The 20,559-nt window shown below is 41.6% G+C and overlaps 1 protein-coding gene across 1 annotated transcript; it reads right to left on the reverse strand.

The window, feature by feature from the left end:
* Nucleotides 1–14,734: 14,734 nt before the first annotated feature.
* LOC145126383 (uncharacterized) lies at nucleotides 14,735–17,877 on the reverse strand. The gene is made up of 5 exons (XM_079061761.1): nucleotides 17,661–17,877; nucleotides 16,196–16,473; nucleotides 15,743–15,898; nucleotides 15,267–15,463; nucleotides 14,735–14,936 (listed from the first exon to the last, which is right to left on the reverse strand). The coding sequence occupies exons 1-5, from the start codon at nucleotides 17,875–17,877 to the stop codon at nucleotides 14,735–14,737; spliced, it is 1,050 nt and encodes a 349-aa protein (XP_078917887.1).
* Nucleotides 17,878–20,559: the final 2,682 nt, after the last annotated feature.

The raw sequence follows: 20,559 nt of genomic DNA on the forward strand, positions 1-20,559 counted from the left end.
AAATACACTATACACATACACATAACACTAGATAAGAAAAATAGTTGATTGCTCTGTTCCTCAAGATCTCCAACATGAGGATGTTCATGTTGCAAACGGTTTTATCAAAGTGAACAACAAGATGCCATATTGATGAGGCCTATTGATTGTTCAAGAATTCTTACTCCCTTTGAAGCTCATTGTCAATAAAGTCATCCCTCTTCACGTCTATTGAAAAAATTATATCTTTTATAGTTTGTAAGTATGTCTTTTTGCTAAGCATCTTCGTTTGAGTTCTTTTCTTAGAGTTAATAGATGAGATAATTCTCCATTTGAGGTAGTTCATTCCAATATTTGTGTGTTTATCCATTGATATCCCCAACCTGAATAAAACAATTTGTAACTTTTATTGATGACTTTTTAAGAACTATTTTATCTTCACTTAATAAAAAGTAATTCCAAGTTGTCATGTTTTGAGTAAAGACTCGATTTAATATTTTGAGTATTGATAATGCAAAATAATCTTTCTTAACATCCTTTCAGACTAATATGATCTCAAATGGTATCTTCATCAATTGTTTTGTGTTGATACCCCAAAATGGAGTAGGTGAAAGGAAAATCAGACATACAAAACTCCTAGAGCACTTCAGTTTCACATGAAAGGAAAACAATTTTGTGTTCAACCTCAATCCACCAAGTTTGACCCCTAAGCCATTGAAATGTCCTAGGATATTCTAGATGACAAAAAAGTTATTGTTGTTATTCTCCTACTTTTCGCAAATACCTTGTGTGAGTGTGTCAACTCATGTTATTTTCTATGAACATATTCCTTTATCTATCTCTACCTCTACTCCTTATTAAGTGGAGAATGATGATTTGTTGCTCTATATATTATGCTCCACCTTAAACATCAACAAATATAAAAAACATGAAAGTTACTCTAGCTAGGCAAGAAAGACCTCTTTCTTCATGTTCACCATCAGATCCTCTTCCATCATATCCTCCTCGGGTTACTTCATCCCTGTCATATCCCACAACCAGAGTGATCTCGATCTTCTATATGTAGTTTGTGAAGGTAAAATACAATGTATTTATCCTATTTCATCATCAGTTGCTTATGCATACTATGGTATAGAAGAAATGAATGCCTTAGATACTAATGACACTTGGAATCTAATGGACTTCTAGAAAATAACAAAGTAATTGATATGATTACAAAAGCTATACTGTTGAAATATTTTTAATAAAACATTCATGAGGTCGTAAGCAAGTGAATACGCTTTGGATAAAGTATTGACCCTTGACCAAGTTTCTAAGTTTTAAATATTGGATCAGTTGGAGATAATATATAACCTAAATTAAGCCACTTTTAGGCAAATGGATCAAAAATTTAACATTCAATATAAACCAATACACACATTCAGTTGGCTGTGCTTTTACTAACTCGTGTAACTTATGTCGTGTTAGAGAAATATTTGTGCCTCAAAAACAAACCTAAATCATACAAACTTCAGTGATTCAAACTAAGTTATACCCAAAAACACTGAACATACCAACATTTACAATCACAATACAGATCAAATTTAGTTAAACATGCAAAATTGAACAACCATTTCACACACAAAAAAAATGATAATAATAAAAACATAGATACACAAACCCTTAACGCAAACCCATCCTAAATGAATTGTTACATTCATGAATAACCCAAAAGGAGTACTGCATTACCTTTGAAAAGCAGTTGATGGTGAAGACGACGATACGTCCAACATCAGGGTTCCTATTGTGAATTTTAACTGCGTTTCCTGCTGAACGATCCAGCACATTTGATCAATTGCAACCTTTTGGTTTCTTAGCAAATGGAAACCTTCTGATTTGCCGGGAGGGTTTAACTAAACCCCGCAATTTCCCGCCAAATCCCATTTTCTTAAAAATGAGCAAGATAGACAATATGGATTGCTCTCCGTTAACTGAGATTGCCATGATTATGATTATTTATTTATTATTTATGACTCCGTAGGAATTGGTTTATGAAAAAAGGGGATTTGAGCTGTAAGACAGGGAAGAAGATTGCACAAAAATAATTATGATTCTACAGTGGATTACAATGTATACAGACAAAATTAAGGTTGTTTACAAAAAGTTGCCTTTATAAACATCTTGTAACACCCTGACTCCCAGGTATATATCTTTACAGCTTTATGTCTATATCATAATATCTACTCGACGAGTTGGTGCCTATACTCATCGAGTAGGGACGCGATGGCCACGTGGTTTAAGTGACCACCTCGACGAGTCGGTGAACCCGACTCGGCAAATTGGAGCTGGAATGAGAAACCCTAATCCCAGGGGTTTTGCACCCTATTTAAAGGATCCTTTGCCCCTTAGCCGCCCCTTGCAGCTGTTGTGAGTCCAGAAACCTTAATTTGTGTGTGTACTCCATTCTTGTGTGATTTTCAAGCTTGGAAGGTGATTTGCAAGAAGACCACCTGAAATATAAGAGGAGTGGTGCAAGAGGAGCTAGTGGATCTGACCCTATTGGAATCAGTTTGAAGGTAACAAGTTGTTACCTTAACCTTCTCCTATCTAGATCTATGCATGTTTGAGATTAGGGCTTTCCTAGCATGTATATTAGCAATTTTTGAGTATGGGTTAGGATCTGAAGTTGCAACTTCAGATCTGAGTTTATCTTGGTCTCTATAGCTATAAAGTCTCCATCTTTGGCAAGTATGAACCTCCCCTTTTGAGTTAAACCCCATTATAAGCTTAGATTTGATATTCTAAGCCTTTATAGCTTTGCATGCATGTAAAGTTCGCAACTTTACGTGATAAACATGCCTTGGGGAGCTTGATCTGCAATATGGAGCTTTGGGGTGGCTTAAAAGCATCTAAATGAAGAAATGACTGAAGGGACTCGACGAGTTGCATGGCCAACTCGGCGAGTCCGATGAAGATTGTCATGATAGGAGTTCTGCATGGACTCGGCGAGTCAGTAGGGTGACTCGTCGAGTCAGCTAGGGTTTTCCCGACATTTGGACATGCATGAACTCGGCGAGTTACAAGGTAACTCGACGAGTCAACTGGGGATTTCACGACTTCTCGAGTTCAGAAAGGACTCGACGAGTCGGTGAACTGCACTCGACGAGTCGGGGTCAACATGGACTGTTGACCTTGACTTTGACCAAGGATTGACTAGTTGACTTCTGGGGTATTTTGGTAAATTGGAAATTTATGGAAATGATTTTATGGTAAATATAGGTGGTGGAGTTTGTGGCCGTGGTTCGAGAGTTTGAGTTTATCACTTCGATCCGTCAGTTGAGAGGTAAGTTATCCTCACTATATCAACATGGTCTAAGGCACCAATGTCGGCCCTTATCGGATTTGTATCCGGGTTATTGCATGATATGCTTATTGATTTACATCCTGGTAGTTAGGATGGTGATATGCTTAGTGACCTGGTTAGGTCGGTATCCTGGTATATAGGATGATGCTATGTTAGTGACCGGTTAGGTCTGTATCCTGGTTATAGGATGTTGCTATGATTGATGATCTGTTAGATCGGTTTGACTGCTATATATGCTAGCGTATGATATTATATGCACATGTTTGTTTGAATGGGGAATGGGTTGAGGAAGGTCCTGCTTCGTGCTGTAAGACAAGATACCTAGGGCGGTCCGGATAGACTACATACCCAGAAGGGTATGTCAGTCAGGCCGAAGGCCCGGCGAGCGGTCCGGATAGGCTGTAGGCCCTGCGAGGCGGTCCAGACGTGTCGAAGGCTCGGAGAGCAGTCCAAATAGGCTGAAGGCATGCGAGGCGGTCCAGTCAGGCTGATGGCTCATTATTCATGTTGTTTGCTTATATGTTTATATGGCGTTGGTATTTTGGGGGTAATTCACTAAGCCTTCGAGCTTACATTTATTGATTATTGTTTCAGGTACTTCTGATGATCGCGGGAAGGCGAAGGCGTAATCGTACCGCTCCTCACACTTTATGATTCTATGTTTTGATTCTGGGATACTCTAACAATATACTATTTTGAAAACAAGTTTTGTAATAATCATGGGTTTTGAAATGTTTTAAAAAGTTTAAATTTGGCATGATTTTTATGGATGTTACAAGTTGGTATTAGAGCCTTGGTTTGAGTGAATTGGATGAAACACTCGCGTGTCTCCAGTCTCAAACTGAGGATAATATTTTAAAACGATTTTCTTAAAATGTCTTCAAAATAATAAAGGAGGATGCAAGTGTACGATCAGCCGAAGCTCGCGGATAGACCCCAAAATACCTTACGGATTATTTGATTATGTGATATGTTAGAACAACATGCTAGTACTAGGCTAGGGATCTTCAGGGATTGCATGATAGAATTGTCTGATTATATGATGTCTGGTAGCCTAGGGTTTCCTTATATGAAATTGACATCATTACTGTAGTTTCTTAGTGTATGCATCACGGCCGTACATAATTAAGATCTTATAGCCTGAGAATGTTTAGTTTGGCCTTATTTCCTGTTCTTTTTTGAGGAAGGGCTTAGGGTAGGATCATGTATTTGAAATTCTATAGGGTCCAGCGTTATGTATGGTTAGCATACACGAGTGCTGCAGGGTTGGTGGAAGTTTCATGGAGGGGTTGTTTGGGATGAGTCCGTCGGTTATGAGATATTTAGCCTTCCTCTAGGAGTGAGGACTGAGCGCATGCCATGCTTATGTATAGTATTAGGGCATTGTGATGGTACCTGAGACAAATATGGGTAGGTGTGGAAGGTAGTATGGGCCCATACTACTGAAAGCACAGGACCCATACGCGTAGCAAGGAAGTCACAACCCCTAGGGTTTTGATTGGGAGTTGGTTCCCGAATTGTTATATGGAATATCTGATATCTTTTTGGTATGTTTAATGCATGGTGGTTACACGACGATTCGTGACTGGATCCAGGTCAGGATTAGGAGAGGGCGGACAGGAGGCGCCGACAGCGCCCGAGACTATCGGCCAGATGAGGCCAGATTAGATGGATGACAGGATCCGGGAGATCTATCATGATGAGGTTGCTCCTATGTTACGAGCTCAATTGTCGGAGATGTTTGGGTCTATCAAGACCGCTATGGTGGAGTACTTTGATGATCGGTATGCAGCCCTCACAGAGGCAGCTGCCGCAACAGCCACTGCAGCTGTATCGGCAGCAGGATTGGGAGTCAGACGGGTTTTTCAGTATCGGGACTTCGACAACACGAAGCCCCCTACTTTTGATGGGACTCAGGATCCCATCAAGGTTATGAGATGGTTATCTGATGTGGAGGGGTGCTTCTTCACATGTTCATGTCCTACTGACCGAAGGTCGGATGTGCCCTGAACCTGCTGAGGTCTGGGGCAAAGGACTGGTGGAGGTTGATGACTGGATCTTACACTGATGATCAGAGAGCTGCGGTTACTTAGGAGCAGTTCAGGGATATGTTCCGCGCTCGCTACATTCCACGGGTCGAGCGTGAACGGTTAGCTCATGAGTTCTTGGAGCTGAGACAGGATGGTGAGAAGGTGACGGAGATCACCCGTATGTTCACGGAGAGGGAAATGTTCTGCCCGGAGTTTGCTTTTGAGCAGGCTCAGATGACACGTTATCTGAGCATGCTCAAGACTGACATCCGTCAGTTTGTGGCGCCCCAGCGTTGTGATACTCTTCTGGATCTACAGGAGGCCGCTAGGCGGCGTGAGTTGGAGATTGAGTTGCAGATGAGGGAGCAGCGGCAGGCCCCGACACAATCACAGCCGGCACCAAAGCGGTCTAAGACCGCTGATTCCAGACCAGGGGGACAGCAGGGCCTCACTTGTGGCAAGTGCGGGAAGGGTCACTCGGGGGTTTGCATGTTTAGCAGTGCGTGCCGCAAATGCGGCAAGGAGGGGCATTTTGCACGGGACTGTCGCCAGACAGCCCCGCTTCAGGATATGAGGATCTGTTACCACTGTCATCAGGTTGGTCACGTGAAGACCAACGGTCCACAGCTCGCAGCCAGGCCGGCGCAGGCTCAAGCACCGACTACACTGAGGATTACTGACGGTAGTCAGGGTCCAGGGACGCGCCTTCCAGCTTACAGTCGAGGAGGCCAGAGCAGCACCGGACGTGGTTGCTGGTATATTTCTATCCCTTATCTTACTGATTATATATGTTTTATACTTATATGTTTGTACCTGTGATTAGGTACATTTTTAGTTAACTCCTTACCTGCTTTGGTATTATTTGACTCGGGGGCGAGTCGGTTGTTTGTTTCTCAGACTTTCAGTAGGGAGTTCGGGTTGCCAGTTAGAGAGTTAGAGTGTCCGTTGCGAGTCTCCATCGCCAACGAACACGTGGTTTCCGCTTCCTCGATCTATCGGGGTTGTGCATTGGAGATTTTCGGAGTATCTTTTCTGATAGACTTGATTCTGATTCCCATAGGGGATGTATGTGTGATTGTGGGTATGGAATGGCTTAGTCGCTTTGGGGCTATGATCGATTGCCAGGGTCAGCGAGTGGTGGTTCGAACCCCAAGTGGGGGAGAACTGATTGTCTATGGCGAGGGTACCAGATTGGGATCAAGGTTTTGTTAAGCTGCTAGGGCTCGGCAGTATATTCAGCACGGGTGTGCAGGTTATCTGGCGTATGTGGTAAATAAACGAGCCATAGATCAGGTTCCAGTTTCAGAGTTTCCGGTGGTCAGGGAGTTTGCTGATGTGTTCCCGGAGGAGTTACCCGGAGTGCCTCCGGAGAGGCAGGTCGAGTTTAGGATGGACCTAGTGCCCGGTGTGGCCCCTATCGCCAAGACGCCGTACCGGTTGGCACCAACAGAGATGCAAGAGCTGTCATCACAGATGCAAGAACTGCTGGGAAAGCAGTTCATTCGTCCGAGCAGCTCCCCGTGGGGAGCACCAATACTCTTCGTCAGGAAGAAGGATGGTTCACACCGGATGTGCATCGATTACCAGGAGTTGAACAAGCTGACGGTGAAGAACCGTTATCCACTCTCGAGGATAGACGATTTATTTGATCAGTTGCAGGGTGCGTCTTGGTTTTCCAAGATAGACTTGAGGTCTGGGTATCATCAGGTCAGGGTCAGAGAGGAGGACGTGGAGAAGACCGCGTTCCGAACTCGTTATGGACATTACGAGTTCGTGGTGATGCCGTTTGGACTCACCAACGCGCCAGCAGTGTTTATGGACCTGATGAATCGGGTCTGCAGACCGATGCTCGATCGCTCGGTCATAGTATTCATCAACGATATCTTGGTGTATTCCAAGACCCGAGAGCAGCATGAGGAGTATCTGCGGGATTTATTGGGAGTTCTAAGGCGGGAACGACTTTATGCCAAGTTCTCGAAGTGTGAGTTTTGGTTACGAGAGGTCCAGTTTCTAGGACACCTCGTTAACCAGGAGGGGATTTTGGTCGATCCGTCCAAAATCGAGGTGGTTATGCAGTGGGAGGTTCCGAAATCTCCCTCATACATCAGGAGCTTCTTGGGATTTGCATGGTACTACCGGAGATTCATACAGGATTTCTCCAAGATTGCGGTACCCCTCACTCTTCTGACAAGGAATGGGTGGATTTTCGGTGGGGCCCCGAGCAGCAAAGGGCGTTTGAGACCCTCAGACAACGATTATGCGAGGCTCCAGTCTTGACTCTTTCGGAGGGAGTTGAGGATTTTTTGGTGTTCTGTGATGCATCCATCACGGGACTGGGAGAGGTCCTCATGTAGAGAGGACGGGTGATAGCCTATGCATCGCGGCAGTTGAAGCCGCACGAGACGAGATACCCTACTCATGATCTGGAGTTGGGAGCGGTGGTATTCACTCTTAAGATATGGAGGCATTATCTCTATGGGGTCCGTTGTACCATCTACACGGACCACAAGAGCCTGAGACACATCATGGATCAGCCGAACCTGAACATGAAACAACGTAGATGGCTAGACGTAGTAAACGACTACGACTGCGAGATCCTTTACCACCCAGGTAAAGCGAATGTGGTTCCGGACGCGTTGAGCCGCAAGTCAGCTGGATCTTCCACTCCAGTGACATGCATAAGGATTTCAGTGGATTTTCCACTTGTGGGCTTGATCAGGGTAGCCCAGGCTGAGGGCATGCGTCAGGAGAACTGGAAACTTGAGAGGATCAGGGGTGAGAACACCTGGTTTGTGCGGGACAGCCGGGGATTATTGACCCGTTGCGGTCGGGTCTGGGTTCCGATGTCTGGTTGGTTCAGACAGACTATATTAGAGGAGGCTCATAAGTCTCGCTTCTCTATTCACCCGGGGGCCACCAAGATGTACCGGGACTTGCGATTGAGTTACTGGTGGCCGTGCATGAAGCGAGAAATCGCTTGGTACGTTGAGAGGTGCTTGACCTGCAGGATGGTCAAGGCCGAGCACCAAAGGCCACATGGAAAGCTGCAACCTCTGGAGATTCCCATATGGAAATGGGAGCAGATCGCGATGGATTTCATCACCAAGCTTCCGAGGACGGTGAAGGGGCTCGACGCTATTTGGGTCATCGTGGATCGATTGACCAAGAGTGCTCACTTCCTACCCATTCGGGAGAGCTCATCGACCGAGAAGCTGGCCGATGTGTATATACGCAAGATTGTCGCTCGCCATGGGGTTCCGGTCTCTATCATCTCAGATCGTGATGTTCGGTTTACCTCCCGATTTTGGCAGAAGTTCCACGAGAAACTGGGCACACGGTTGCACTTCAGTACAACCTATCACCCCCAGACGGACGGCCAGAGCGAGCAGACTATACAGACCCTTGAGGACATGTTGAGAGCCTGTGTTATTGACTTCAGTGGGAGTTGGGACTCCTTCCTACCCCTTGCAGAGTTCTCCAACGACAACAACTTTCACTCCAACATTGGTGCTCCACCCTATGAGCCGTTGTATAGGCAGAGATGTTGCACCCCAGTCTGTTGGGGTGAGGTGGGTCACAGAGTGATGGGTCGGACCGAGGTAGTCCTGTAGACTACCAATATGATTCAGCAGATTAGACAGCGGCTGCAGACCGCACATAGTCGACAGAAGAGCTACGCCGAACGACGCCGATCTGAGTTCGAGTTTCAGGTCGGTGACATGGTAATTTTGAAGGTCTCACCCTGGAAGGGTGTGATCCGCTTCAGGAATAGGGGGAAATTGGGTCCCCGATACATTGGATCGTTCTAGATTATTGTCAGGGTTGGCAAAGTGGCATATAGACTCGAGCTACCAGGGGAGCTTAGTCAGATCCACAACACTTTTCATGTTTTGCAATTGCGGAAGTACGTTCTGGACGAGGAGGCGGTGGTGTCATTAGATGATATTCAGTCGATGAGCGTCTGAACTACGTAGAGAGGCCAGTGCCATTCTGGAAAGGTAGGTGAAGGTTCTGCGAAACAAGGAAGTGCCTTTGGTAAAGGTACAATGGGAGCACCGGAGGGGATCTGAGTGGACTTGGGAGCCGGAGGCTGAGATGCGGGAGCATTATCCGGAGTTGTTTGTCGCAGCCGACTTCGGGGACGAAGTCTAGTTCAACTGGGGGAGAGTTGTAACACCCCGACTCCCAGGTATATATCTTTACAGCTTTATGTCTATATCAGAAGATCTACTCGACGAGTTGGTGCCTAGACTCGTCGAGTATGGACGCGATGGCCACGTGGTTTAAGTGACCAACTCGACGAGTCGGTGAACCCGACTCGGCGAGTTGGAGCTGGAATGAGAAACCCTTATCAGGGTTTTTGCACCCTATTTAAAGGATCCTTTGCCCCAAAGCCGCCTCTTGTGAGTCCAGAAACCCTAATTCGTGTGTGTACTCCATTCTTGTGTGATTTTCAAGCTTGGAAGGTGATTTGCAAGAAGAAGACTTGAAGTATAAGAGGAGTGGTGCAAGAGGAGCTAGTGGATCTGACCCTTCTGCTTATTGGCATCAGTTTGAAGGTAACAAGTTGTTACCTTGACCTTCTCCTATCTAGATCTATGCATGTTTGAGATTATGTTTTTCCTAGCATGTATATTAGCCATTTTTTAGTATGGGCTAGGATTTGAAGTTGCAACTTCAGATCTGAGTTTATCTTGGTCTCTATAGCTATAAAGTCTCCAGCTTTGGCAAGTATGAACCTCCCCTTTTGAGTTAAACCCCATTATAAGCTTAGATTTGATATTCTAAGCCTTTATAGCCTTGCATGCACGTAAAGTTCGCAAATTTACGTGATAAACATGCCTTGGGGAGCTTGATCTGCAATATGGAGCTTTGGGGTGGCTTAAAAGCATCTGAATGAAGAAATGACTGAAGGGACTCGAAGAGTTGCATGGCCAACTCGGCGAGTCCGATGAAGATTGTCGTGGAAGGAGTTCTGCATGGACTCGGCGAGTCAGCTAGGGTTTTCCCGACATTTGGACATGCATGAACTCGGCGAGTTATAGGGAAACTCGACGAGTCAACCGGGGATTTCACGACTTCTCGAGTTCAGGAAGGACTCGACGAGTCGGTGAACTGCACTCGACGAGTCGGGTCAACATGGACTGTTGAACTTGACTGTTGACCTTGACTTTGACCAAGGATTGACTAGTTGACTTCTGGGGTATTTTGGTAAATTGGAAATTTATGGAAATAATTTTATGGTAAATATAGGTGGTGGAGTTTGTGGCCGTGGTTCGAGAGTTTCAGTTTATCACTTCGATCCGTCAGTTGAGAGTTGAGTTATCCTCACTATATCAACAGGGTCTGAGGCACCAATGTCGGCCCTTATCGGATTTGTATCCGGTTTATTGCATGATATGCTTATTGATTTACATCCTGGTAGTTAGGATGGTGATATGCTTAGTGACCTGGTTAGGTCGGTATCCTGGTATATAGGATGATGCTATGTTAGTGACCGGTTAGGTCTGTATCCTGGTTATAGGATGTTGCTATGATTGATGATATGTTAGATCAGTTTGACTGCTATATATGCTAGCGTATGATATTATATGCACATGTTTGTTTGAATAGGGAATGGGTTGAGGCAGGTCCTGCTTCGTGCTGTAGGCCAAGATACCCAGGGCGGTCCAGATAGACTACAGACCCAGGAGGGTATGTCAGTCAGACCGAAGGCCCGACGAGCGGTCCGGATAGGTTTTAGGCCCTGCGAGGCGGTCCAGACGTGTCGAAGGCTCGGAGAGCGGTCCAGATAGGCTGAAGGCCTGCGAGGTGGTCCAGTCAGGCTGATGGCTCATTATGCATGCTGTTTGCTTATATGTTTATATGATACGGTTATATCGGTATAACGTTGGTATTTTGGGGGTAACTCACTAAGCCTTCGAGCTTACATTTATCGATTATTGTTTGAGGTACTTCTGATGATCGCAGGAAGGCGAAGGCGTGATCGTACCGCTCCTCACACTTTATGATTCTATGTTTTGATTCTGGGATACTCTGACAATATACTATTTTGAAAACAAGTTTTGTAATAATAATGAGTTTTGAAATGTTTTAAAAAGTTTAAATTTGGCATGATTTTTATGGATGTTACACATCTTTAGAGATTTGCCTGATCACTTATGTTTGGCGTACTAGCTGAAAAGCTAGCTGGTAGCTGAAAAGCTAGCTGTTAAATAAAAAGCTAGCTGATAGCTGTAAAACTAGTTGATAAAAAATGATGGTTGGTAAAATTAGTTGAAATAAATAAAATTACATAGGGCATTTAAGCGAACGTGTTTTATAATTAATTAAGGGGTATATTTGTAAAATTTTAAAAAAGCTCTTAAATGACATACTTAATTTAAAATATTTTATATTAAAGTATAATATGTTTAAAAAATAAGGGATAATGACGTAAAAGGGTAATATATTTTTCGATTTGTACACATCTGGTCACTGAGTTTTTTTTCGTCCACATTTACCCCCTTCAACTTGTTAAATTGTACACATTCAGTCCTTATGACCGGCTACTCCAGGTTAGCCGGTAAAAATGACTTAATAGGATAATATATTTCTCACTTTGTACACATTTAGTCCTTAATATATATATATATATATATATATATATATATATATATATATATATATATATTCTTTTTGCAAAATAAGTCATTTTTGTTTTTGTATTCATTAAATACTTATAAATGATTTCTTTAAGTTTTTCTTACGAAATCTTACGTGGGAAATTCATTAATGAGGTGTTTGGGCCTATTGATGCTTATGTTTATCGTGATCTCGACTACTTTGTTGCTTAGGTCATGTGTTCTGAACATCATAACTCCTTCATACGATCTCAGATTTTTCCCAGCTAACCTGAAGTAATCGGTCATAAGGACTAAATGTGTACAGTTTAACAAATTGAAGGGGTAATTGTGGACGAAAAAAAAACTCAGTGGCCAAATGTGTACAAATCGAAACATACATTACCCTTCAAGTCATTATTCCAAAAAATAACTAACTAAACAAGAAAGTTTATGAAACATTTTAAATAAATAAGGAACAATAAGTTAAATGCATAAAAAAACTATCGAAAAAATTTAACCATTAGATGAGTCATTTAATTAGAGGTCAATTTATTAGAATAACAAGACAAGAATATTAAGTGATATTATAGGTTTACTATTGAAGAAGTTCTTAATTTTTATCTTTATTTTATTTATTTACCTGGTCTATATTTTAATTTATTTTTTTCGTTAGTGGTCATTTATCCAGGTGAAATATCTATTCCAATCTTTTTATTTATTTTTCTTTTACACATCTTTAATTTATATTAATATTAAATTATAAAGCCTTTGCTACCCACACCCACCAAACCACACTCACTTTCTCTATAAGCTTCTTCCACCTCCACCACCACCACCGTCCACCGCCGCCACTTTATAATCTCAAATACATTAAATTATAAAGTCTTAGCTACAACAGAGGAAACATATATCAGGTGGAAACCTACGGTTGAGGAAATACAAATACGTTCATAACCTAAGGCGGAGGAAACATAGATCGGGTCGACGGTCAGTGCTCTTCTCCGACTGAAATAGAAAGAGGGGGAGAAGGAGGGAAATGGTATGCCAATAGGAGGGTGGGAGAATGAGGACTTCGATGATGATGGTGGTTCTAGAGAGAGGGGATATTGGTGACAATGGTGGTTGTGGACAAAGAGAAGGTCAGCAATGGTGGTGGCCGGAAAGATGCCTAGTGGAGATGGTTGGAAATAGACCAGCGGGTAATGATTTTCTCCAACAGAGAGAAATAAAAGAGGAAAGTGGTGGTTTTGAAGAGAGAGAGAGAGAGAGAGAGAGAGAGAGAGAGAGAGGGGGGAGGAGGAAAGTGGCGGGCTTTCGGGTTAAGGTGAGGTGGGATATTTTCTAATATATATAAGATTAATTTAAAATAGAAAAAGAAAAAAATTAATAAAAATATCAAACATAAGTAAAAGAGTAATTTTAAATCAATTACGAAAAGATCTCTATTATAATAAAAAAAACAGTTTTTTTTACTCATTTAAATCTACTAATTAATAATATGTCATTTGTCAATCTTTTGTTTCTCCTAATTAATATTTTATCAAGTGTCATTATACTCCTTCTCTAATTTACATATATAACCACTAAATTTATGGATATTAAAATCATGGATTCGGTTTTTTTTTTTTTTTTTTTTTTGTAATTATACAAAATTACATACAAAAATTTCAACATCTTTATCTTCAAAATAAATTTCATATATTCATTTGAATCAACGATTATAATTTTACATAACTATATATATATATATATATATATATATATATATATATATATATATATATATATATATATATATATATATATTCAAGATCAAATTGAAACACAGTTAATTAAACAAACTCTTTGATTAAAAGAAAAATAACTCAAAACCTTTGTGTTACAATTGTAAATTCTTAATCCTACGACTCGATTAAGACATGTGTATATAGATCTAATTATGGACTTGTATTAGACTATAATTAGGAAACTAAGAACCGACTTATCTTATTGTTTCCATAAAATTGATTGCTCGTTCACCAAGTGTATGGATCCCACGACTTTAAGATTCCAACAATCACCCCCGAATCCCTAAGTCCTTCTAGAGATGCCTTCGATCCCGATCAAGCTTCGCATTTCCTTGAACTTGGTTCGAGCTAATCGTTTGGTAAGAATGTCCGCCTTTTGTTCTTCACTGGGAATGTAATCCACCTCCACTTGTTCGTTTTCAACACAATTATGAATAAAGTGAAATGTGTTTACTCCTTCCATGAACAACGAGATTCTTCGTTAGTTCGATAGCCGACTTGTTATCAACTCTTAGAACCAATTTCTCTTGCGCTTTGTTCATGATTTCTCTGAGCAAATCTTGAAGTCACATCGCTTGACATGCAGTCGCCATGAACTCCGCCTCGCAAGATGATAAAGCAACGGTATCTTGTTTTTGAGAACACCATGTTATCGGAGATGACCCATAGTAGAAAATATGACTAGATGTGCTTTTTCAGTCATCCGAGTCAACATTGTGACTACTATCACTATAACCAATGAGTCAGTTTTGTCCCATCCTCTCGTACTTGATTTCGTATCTCATTGTTCCCGTAAGTACCGTAGGATATGCTTGATTGCGCCACCATGTGATTCTTTGGGAATCTGCATGTATCAGCTAACAACTCCAATTACGTATGCCATATCGGGTCTTGTTTGCAAGAGATATCTAAGACATCCTACCACCTTTCGATATTGTGTCGGATCGATTTTGGGTTCATCTTCGGCCTTCGACAATTTATTTTCCGGTTCTATTGGAATGTGGGTCGGATTGCAACATGTAAACCGGCTGCTTTTAGAATGCGTTGAGCATACGCTTCTTGGTTTATAGTAATCCCCGATTTTTCTTGTTTCACTTCAATGCCAAGGTAGTAAGTCAATTTTCCAAGATTCGACATTTCGAAATTCTTTGACATCTTCATCTTGAACCTTTCGATCATGCTCAAACTAGTACTTGTGACAAATAAATCATCAACATAAATTGCTAAAATTAACATGTTAGCTCCTTCAATTTTCCGATACACTGATGGTTCTTTCATGAACTTTTGAAATTCCATACTCTTCAAAATCCTGTCAAGCTTCGTGTTCCATGCTCGAGGTGCTTGTCTTAGACCATATAGTGTTTTTGAAAGGTGATACACTTTATGCTCGTTGCCTTTCTCTATATAGCCTTCCAGTTGTGATATAAAAACGGTTTCTTTTAATTCTCCATGCAAGAACGTCGTTTTAATATCTAAGTGGTGAAGCTCTCATCCATTAGTTGCGGCTAAGGCTATAAGAAACCAGATAGTTTCAATTCGAGCTACCAGAGCAAATACTTCTTGTAAATCGATACCAGGTTGTTGCACGTAACCTTTAGCAACCAACCTTGCGTTGTATTTATTAATGGTGCCATCTGCATTTTTCTTCAACTTAAACACCCATTTGAGTCCAATCGGTTTCACCCCCATAGGCTTGTTTATGAGTATTAATGGTGCCATCTGCATTTTTCTTCAACTTAAACACCCATTTGATTCCAATCGGCTTCACCCCCATAGGCTTGTTCACGAGAGTTTGAGTATTATTTTTATTAATCGAATTGATTTCCGCATTCATGGCTTTGACCCACTCTAGTTCTTTCTTCGCCTCTACAACCGATACCGGCTCGTCATTGGTTGTTAGGAGAAGTTCTTCGAGATTATCAAGATCAAGCTCATAATCTTGATATCGTCTTGGACGCACCCTTGATATCGTTTTGAAAGTTGTTCATTATCTTGTACCTCTGCTCCGTCTTCAATCTCGTGATCCGACTCAATCGGTTCTATTGGATCATTGTTTACATCCTTTCCTTTATTGTTGTTCGCCTCGTCTTCCAGGTAGTCCCATGGTATTATGAATGAACCCGATTCTTCATTGTTGGTTCCTACTTCTTTAATCTAATCCCACCCTTTGGTTCCATCAAAAATAACGTCTCGACGCACGATTATTTTTTGTGTCGCCGGGTTAAATAACCGATAAGCTTTCGTACCCAGTTTGGAACCAACATGCACTAGTGGTCTTGATCTTGCATCCAACTTCTTTAGATTTACCGGTTCAACTTTTGCATGTGCTAGACACCCAAATATACGAACATTTTTAAATTTGGTTTTCTTTTATACAACATTTTCATATGGAGTTGTATCACCAAGGAATCTTGTGTAGACGCTATTGATTAGATTTGTAGAGTGATTTACCGCTTCTCCCCATAAGAAATTTGGAACATAAATTGCCTTCATTATACTCCATGTCATGTCCATTAGTGTTCGGTTTCTTCGTTCCACAATTCCGTTTTGTTGTGGAGAGTATAGAGCAGTAAAGTGGCATTTGACTCCAGTTTGATCACAAAAAGAATTAAACTCGAGAGAAGTAAACTCACATCCTCGATCACTTCTACACACTTTCAAAGGCTTTCCAATTTCATTCTCCACCAAAGATTTGATTTTTCTGAAGTGTGTAAACGCCTCACTCTTCTCTTTCATGAGATAAATCCACATAAATCGTGAAAAGTCATCAATTAGTGTGAAAACATACCGATTTTGACCCTTGGTTGCCGGCGTGATCAATGACATAAATCACCGTGAACTAGTTCCAGTGGTCGTTTTGCTTTGTATGTCTTCATAGTTCAGAATGACTTTCTGGTTTGCTTGCCCACCAAGCAAGACTCACACAATTGATTCTGATGATCAAATTAGGGTAACCCTTTGACTAGACCTTTCTTGGACATCTTTTTCATTGACTCGAAATTGATGTGTCCAAGTCTCGCATGTCATCGCCACGTATCTTCACTTAGTCTCGAATGAAGGCAAATAGGTACTCCAATATGTAATTTTATTTTATAAAGGCGGTTTGGAGTTCTTTGTACCTTCATTAATAAACAATTATCGGCATCATGCATTGTCAAATAGTTGTCTTTCATTCGAATATCACACCCGACTTCGGTTGCTTGTCCGAGACTAATAATATTATTCTTGAGATCCGATATGTAGTAAATCTCCCTCATCAACCTTTGTTGACCCCTCTTGCCTTGGAAAAGTATAGCACCTTTTCCCTTGATTTTTACACACGAATTATCTTCGAATTTAACCCTCCCGGTTATCCCTTCATAGATTTTGGAAAAAAATGACCGGTCTCCCGTCATGTGATTGCTCGCCTCGTTATCCAAATACCACACATCGTTATCTTGTGAGTCGTATCGAGACGGTATCACATTTTCTTCGTTAAAAAATACAATCTCGTGTAAAAATACGGTCTCGTCAGTATCATTGTATTCGGCAAAATTACTTTCTTGTAATTTTTGGAGTCGGTCCGGACATTGAGACACGAAGTGGCCTGGTTTATCGCACCGATAACAAATAATTTTGGATCGGTCTTTTTTAATTTTATTATTTCGATTTGGTTCGTATGTGGGCTTGTTGGACTGTTCATTGTTGGTCCGGTTGGTATTGGGCTTTCGTCCATGGGCCAACTTTGATTTGTTTCCACGTGGGTCAGATCCGTTTGACCCGGATGAAGACCCAATATTATAACCATTCGCTCCATTTGAACCAGTCGATCTTCCTTTCCTTTCGAACTGTCGTGAGCAAACGAACTACCACCACCGGACGATCGTGCAAACAACACCTTCGATTTCCCTTCTTCGGCGTCATCCGCCTCCCTCACCCTCTCCTCGTAGGCTTTCAACCCCCACCACATCCTCGAAGCCTACCGTCTTTATATCAAGGACCTGCTCAAGGGAGGCCACAATGTGGATGTATTTTCTCAACAACGACTTGAGGAATTTCTTCACCATCTTTGATTCTTCAATCGTCTCACCAAGTGTTGCTGATTTAGACAAAATTTCGGACAATTTTCCGGCGAAATTGTCGATTGATTCCATCTCGGTCATCTTCAACCTGTAAGAATCGGCATTTAGGGTTTGTAATCTTGCCTCTTTCACCCTATCAGCCCATACATAACGTTAATCGATTCCAATAGAGCCTTTGAAGACTCGACATCGCCAATATGCATTATCAAACTTTCTGGAATTGCCTGATAAAGCAAACCCATAGAAAGATAATCTTTCTCCTCATTCTTGTCTGTTCCTGGATCGATCACAGTCCAAGCCTTGTGAATTCTAAGCACCATCTTCATACGTAGGACCAGACAGTGTAATTGGTGGGTATGAGCATCAGAGAGGCAACAGAAGTCGCTCCGATCTCCTTCATCCTTATGGGAGCAGCTCCTCCTCCTTCTCCATCTGACATGTTGACCTGGCTCTTCAACAGGTAAGTAATTCGATCTCAAAGTCCTTGTTCTTGGCTCTGATACCAATTCAAGATCAAATTGAAACACAGTTAATCAAACAAACTCTTTGATTAAAAGGAAAATAACTCAAAACCTTTGTGTTACAATTGTAAATTGTTAATCCTAAGACTCGATTAAGACATGTATATATAGATCTAATTACCGACTTGTATTAGACTATAATTAGGAAACTAAGAACCGACTTATCCTATTGTTTCCATAAAACTGGCTGCTTGTTCACCAAGTGTTTGGATCCCACGACTTTAGGATTCCAACATATATTAATTAATAATTTATTAGCAATTATTAGTTTTTCTATGAAAGCTTAATTCATTTTGTAACCGTGGTTTCCACGGGTTATAACCTAATATAGAATAAGGGAACAGTGTTTACAAACTAATCAAAAAGTCCATAATAATCAAGGTCATTGTGATCTGATGATGATTTGCAAATTAAAACACATTATGAAGTACTTGTGAGAGCTTAAGTTTAACGAGCATGTGATTTTGTCCATTCTTGGAGAGTTCAATCTTCTTGGTTTTATTATAATTTCCATCATTGAGTTCAGTTCCGACCAATACTATCAAACAATGCCATTTGCTACTAATATTTGTTTTCATGTTTTTACTTAACAAGGTGATATAAGACCTACTGTTGTTATCATAAAGGCATAATCCCTCTCTTCATGTATTAGATCAAAGTTTGAAGTTCCAACCCCTTTTTCCATCAATTTCATATGGAATGGTATCACAGCGAAATACCTTACCTAGGTTGGTGCTACCGTAACACTTTGAAAAGTTCTATGGCTCAAAATCATGCCTTCATTCAATTGATATGTTCGAATAAATACAATTCTGGATCCTGATATTCAGGAGCTAACATCTATCAAAATAATTTAAAAACAAAGAGATAAAACAAACTAAAGAGATAAACTCTAAACAATTTGAACCAAAGCTAACCACGTGTACTTTGACACCCCCCCCCCCCTCAAGTTGGAGCATGGGGATCAAAAATGCCCAACTTGAGCACCAGATTATCGAACGTGTTTTTACCAAGAGCCTTCGTAAGAATGTCAGCCAGTTGAAGTTTCGTGTGAACATAAGCAGGAACAATAAGACCATCAACAATCGCATCTCGAAGAAAGTGACAGTCTACTTCTATGTGCTTCGTGCGTTCATGGAACACCGGGTTTTTAGCAAGATGGATAGAAGATTCACTATCACAGTAGAGAGTAACAGGTGGAAAATTTTTAATACCAAAACATGTCAACAACCCCTTCAGCCACTTGACTTCACAAGTAATGGCAGCCATAGAACGATATTCCGCTTCAGCCGAGGAACGCGACACAGTAGGCTGCTTATTTGTCTTCCATGCAATCAGGGAACCACCTAGGTACACAATCCATCCTGACAATGATCTCCTTGTGACTGTGCAAGCAACCCAGTCTGAGTCACACCACCCGTCAGGGTCCAGTTGGGTGTAGCTTTGAGTAAAATCCCTTGACCCGGTGTACCTTTCAAATATCGAACAACTCGCAAAGCCGCCTCCCAATGTTCTACCTGAGGGCTCTGCATAAACTGGGACAATATATGCACAGAATAGGCAAGATCTGGACACGTAACGGCTAAATAAATCAGTCGTCCAACTAATCGACGATAAGCCTCCGGATCAGAAATTTTGGCGCCAGTAGCCAACCCCAATTTGTGATTTTGTTAAATGGGAAAGGCAGAAGATTTAGCGCCCAACAATCCGGTTTCAGCCACAATGTCTAACGTATACTTGCGTTGGCACAAGAAAAGACCAGTTGGACTTCTAGCAACTTTAATGCCGAGGAAGTATTTTAGGGCTCCAAGGTCCTTCGTTTTAAAACAACTACACAAGTATTCCTTAAAAGACCAGATTGCATTGGAATTGTTACCAGAGATGATCAAGTCATCGACATACACCAGCAAATGAAGTTGTAACATCCGGACTTTCGGGTACATCATTGTATGTTTAAATTGTTTGAAGAATTAGGAGTGACTCGGCGAGTTGTGAGTCCAACTCGTCGAGTAGAGTCAAGTTGTCCACGTGGCTTTAATGAATGGACTCGGCGAGTCAGAGAGCCAACTCGCCGAGTAGGTGTTGGGCAGAGAAACCCTAATTTTCCAAGTTTGTGCCCTATTTAAAGGGCCTTAAGCCCTTATTTCCGCCTCCCTTATCTCCAAAGAGCCCTGTGGGAAACCCTAGATCAGTTCCATCCATTTTGAGAGAGAAAGTGGCTAATTTGGGTGTT

The sequence above is a fragment of the Lactuca virosa genome, chromosome 7 (assembly GCF_052849685.1).
Source record: "Lactuca virosa cultivar CGN04683 chromosome 7, Lactuca_virosa_CGN04683_v6, whole genome shotgun sequence".
Taxonomy (NCBI): Eukaryota; Viridiplantae; Streptophyta; class Magnoliopsida; order Asterales; family Asteraceae; genus Lactuca; species Lactuca virosa.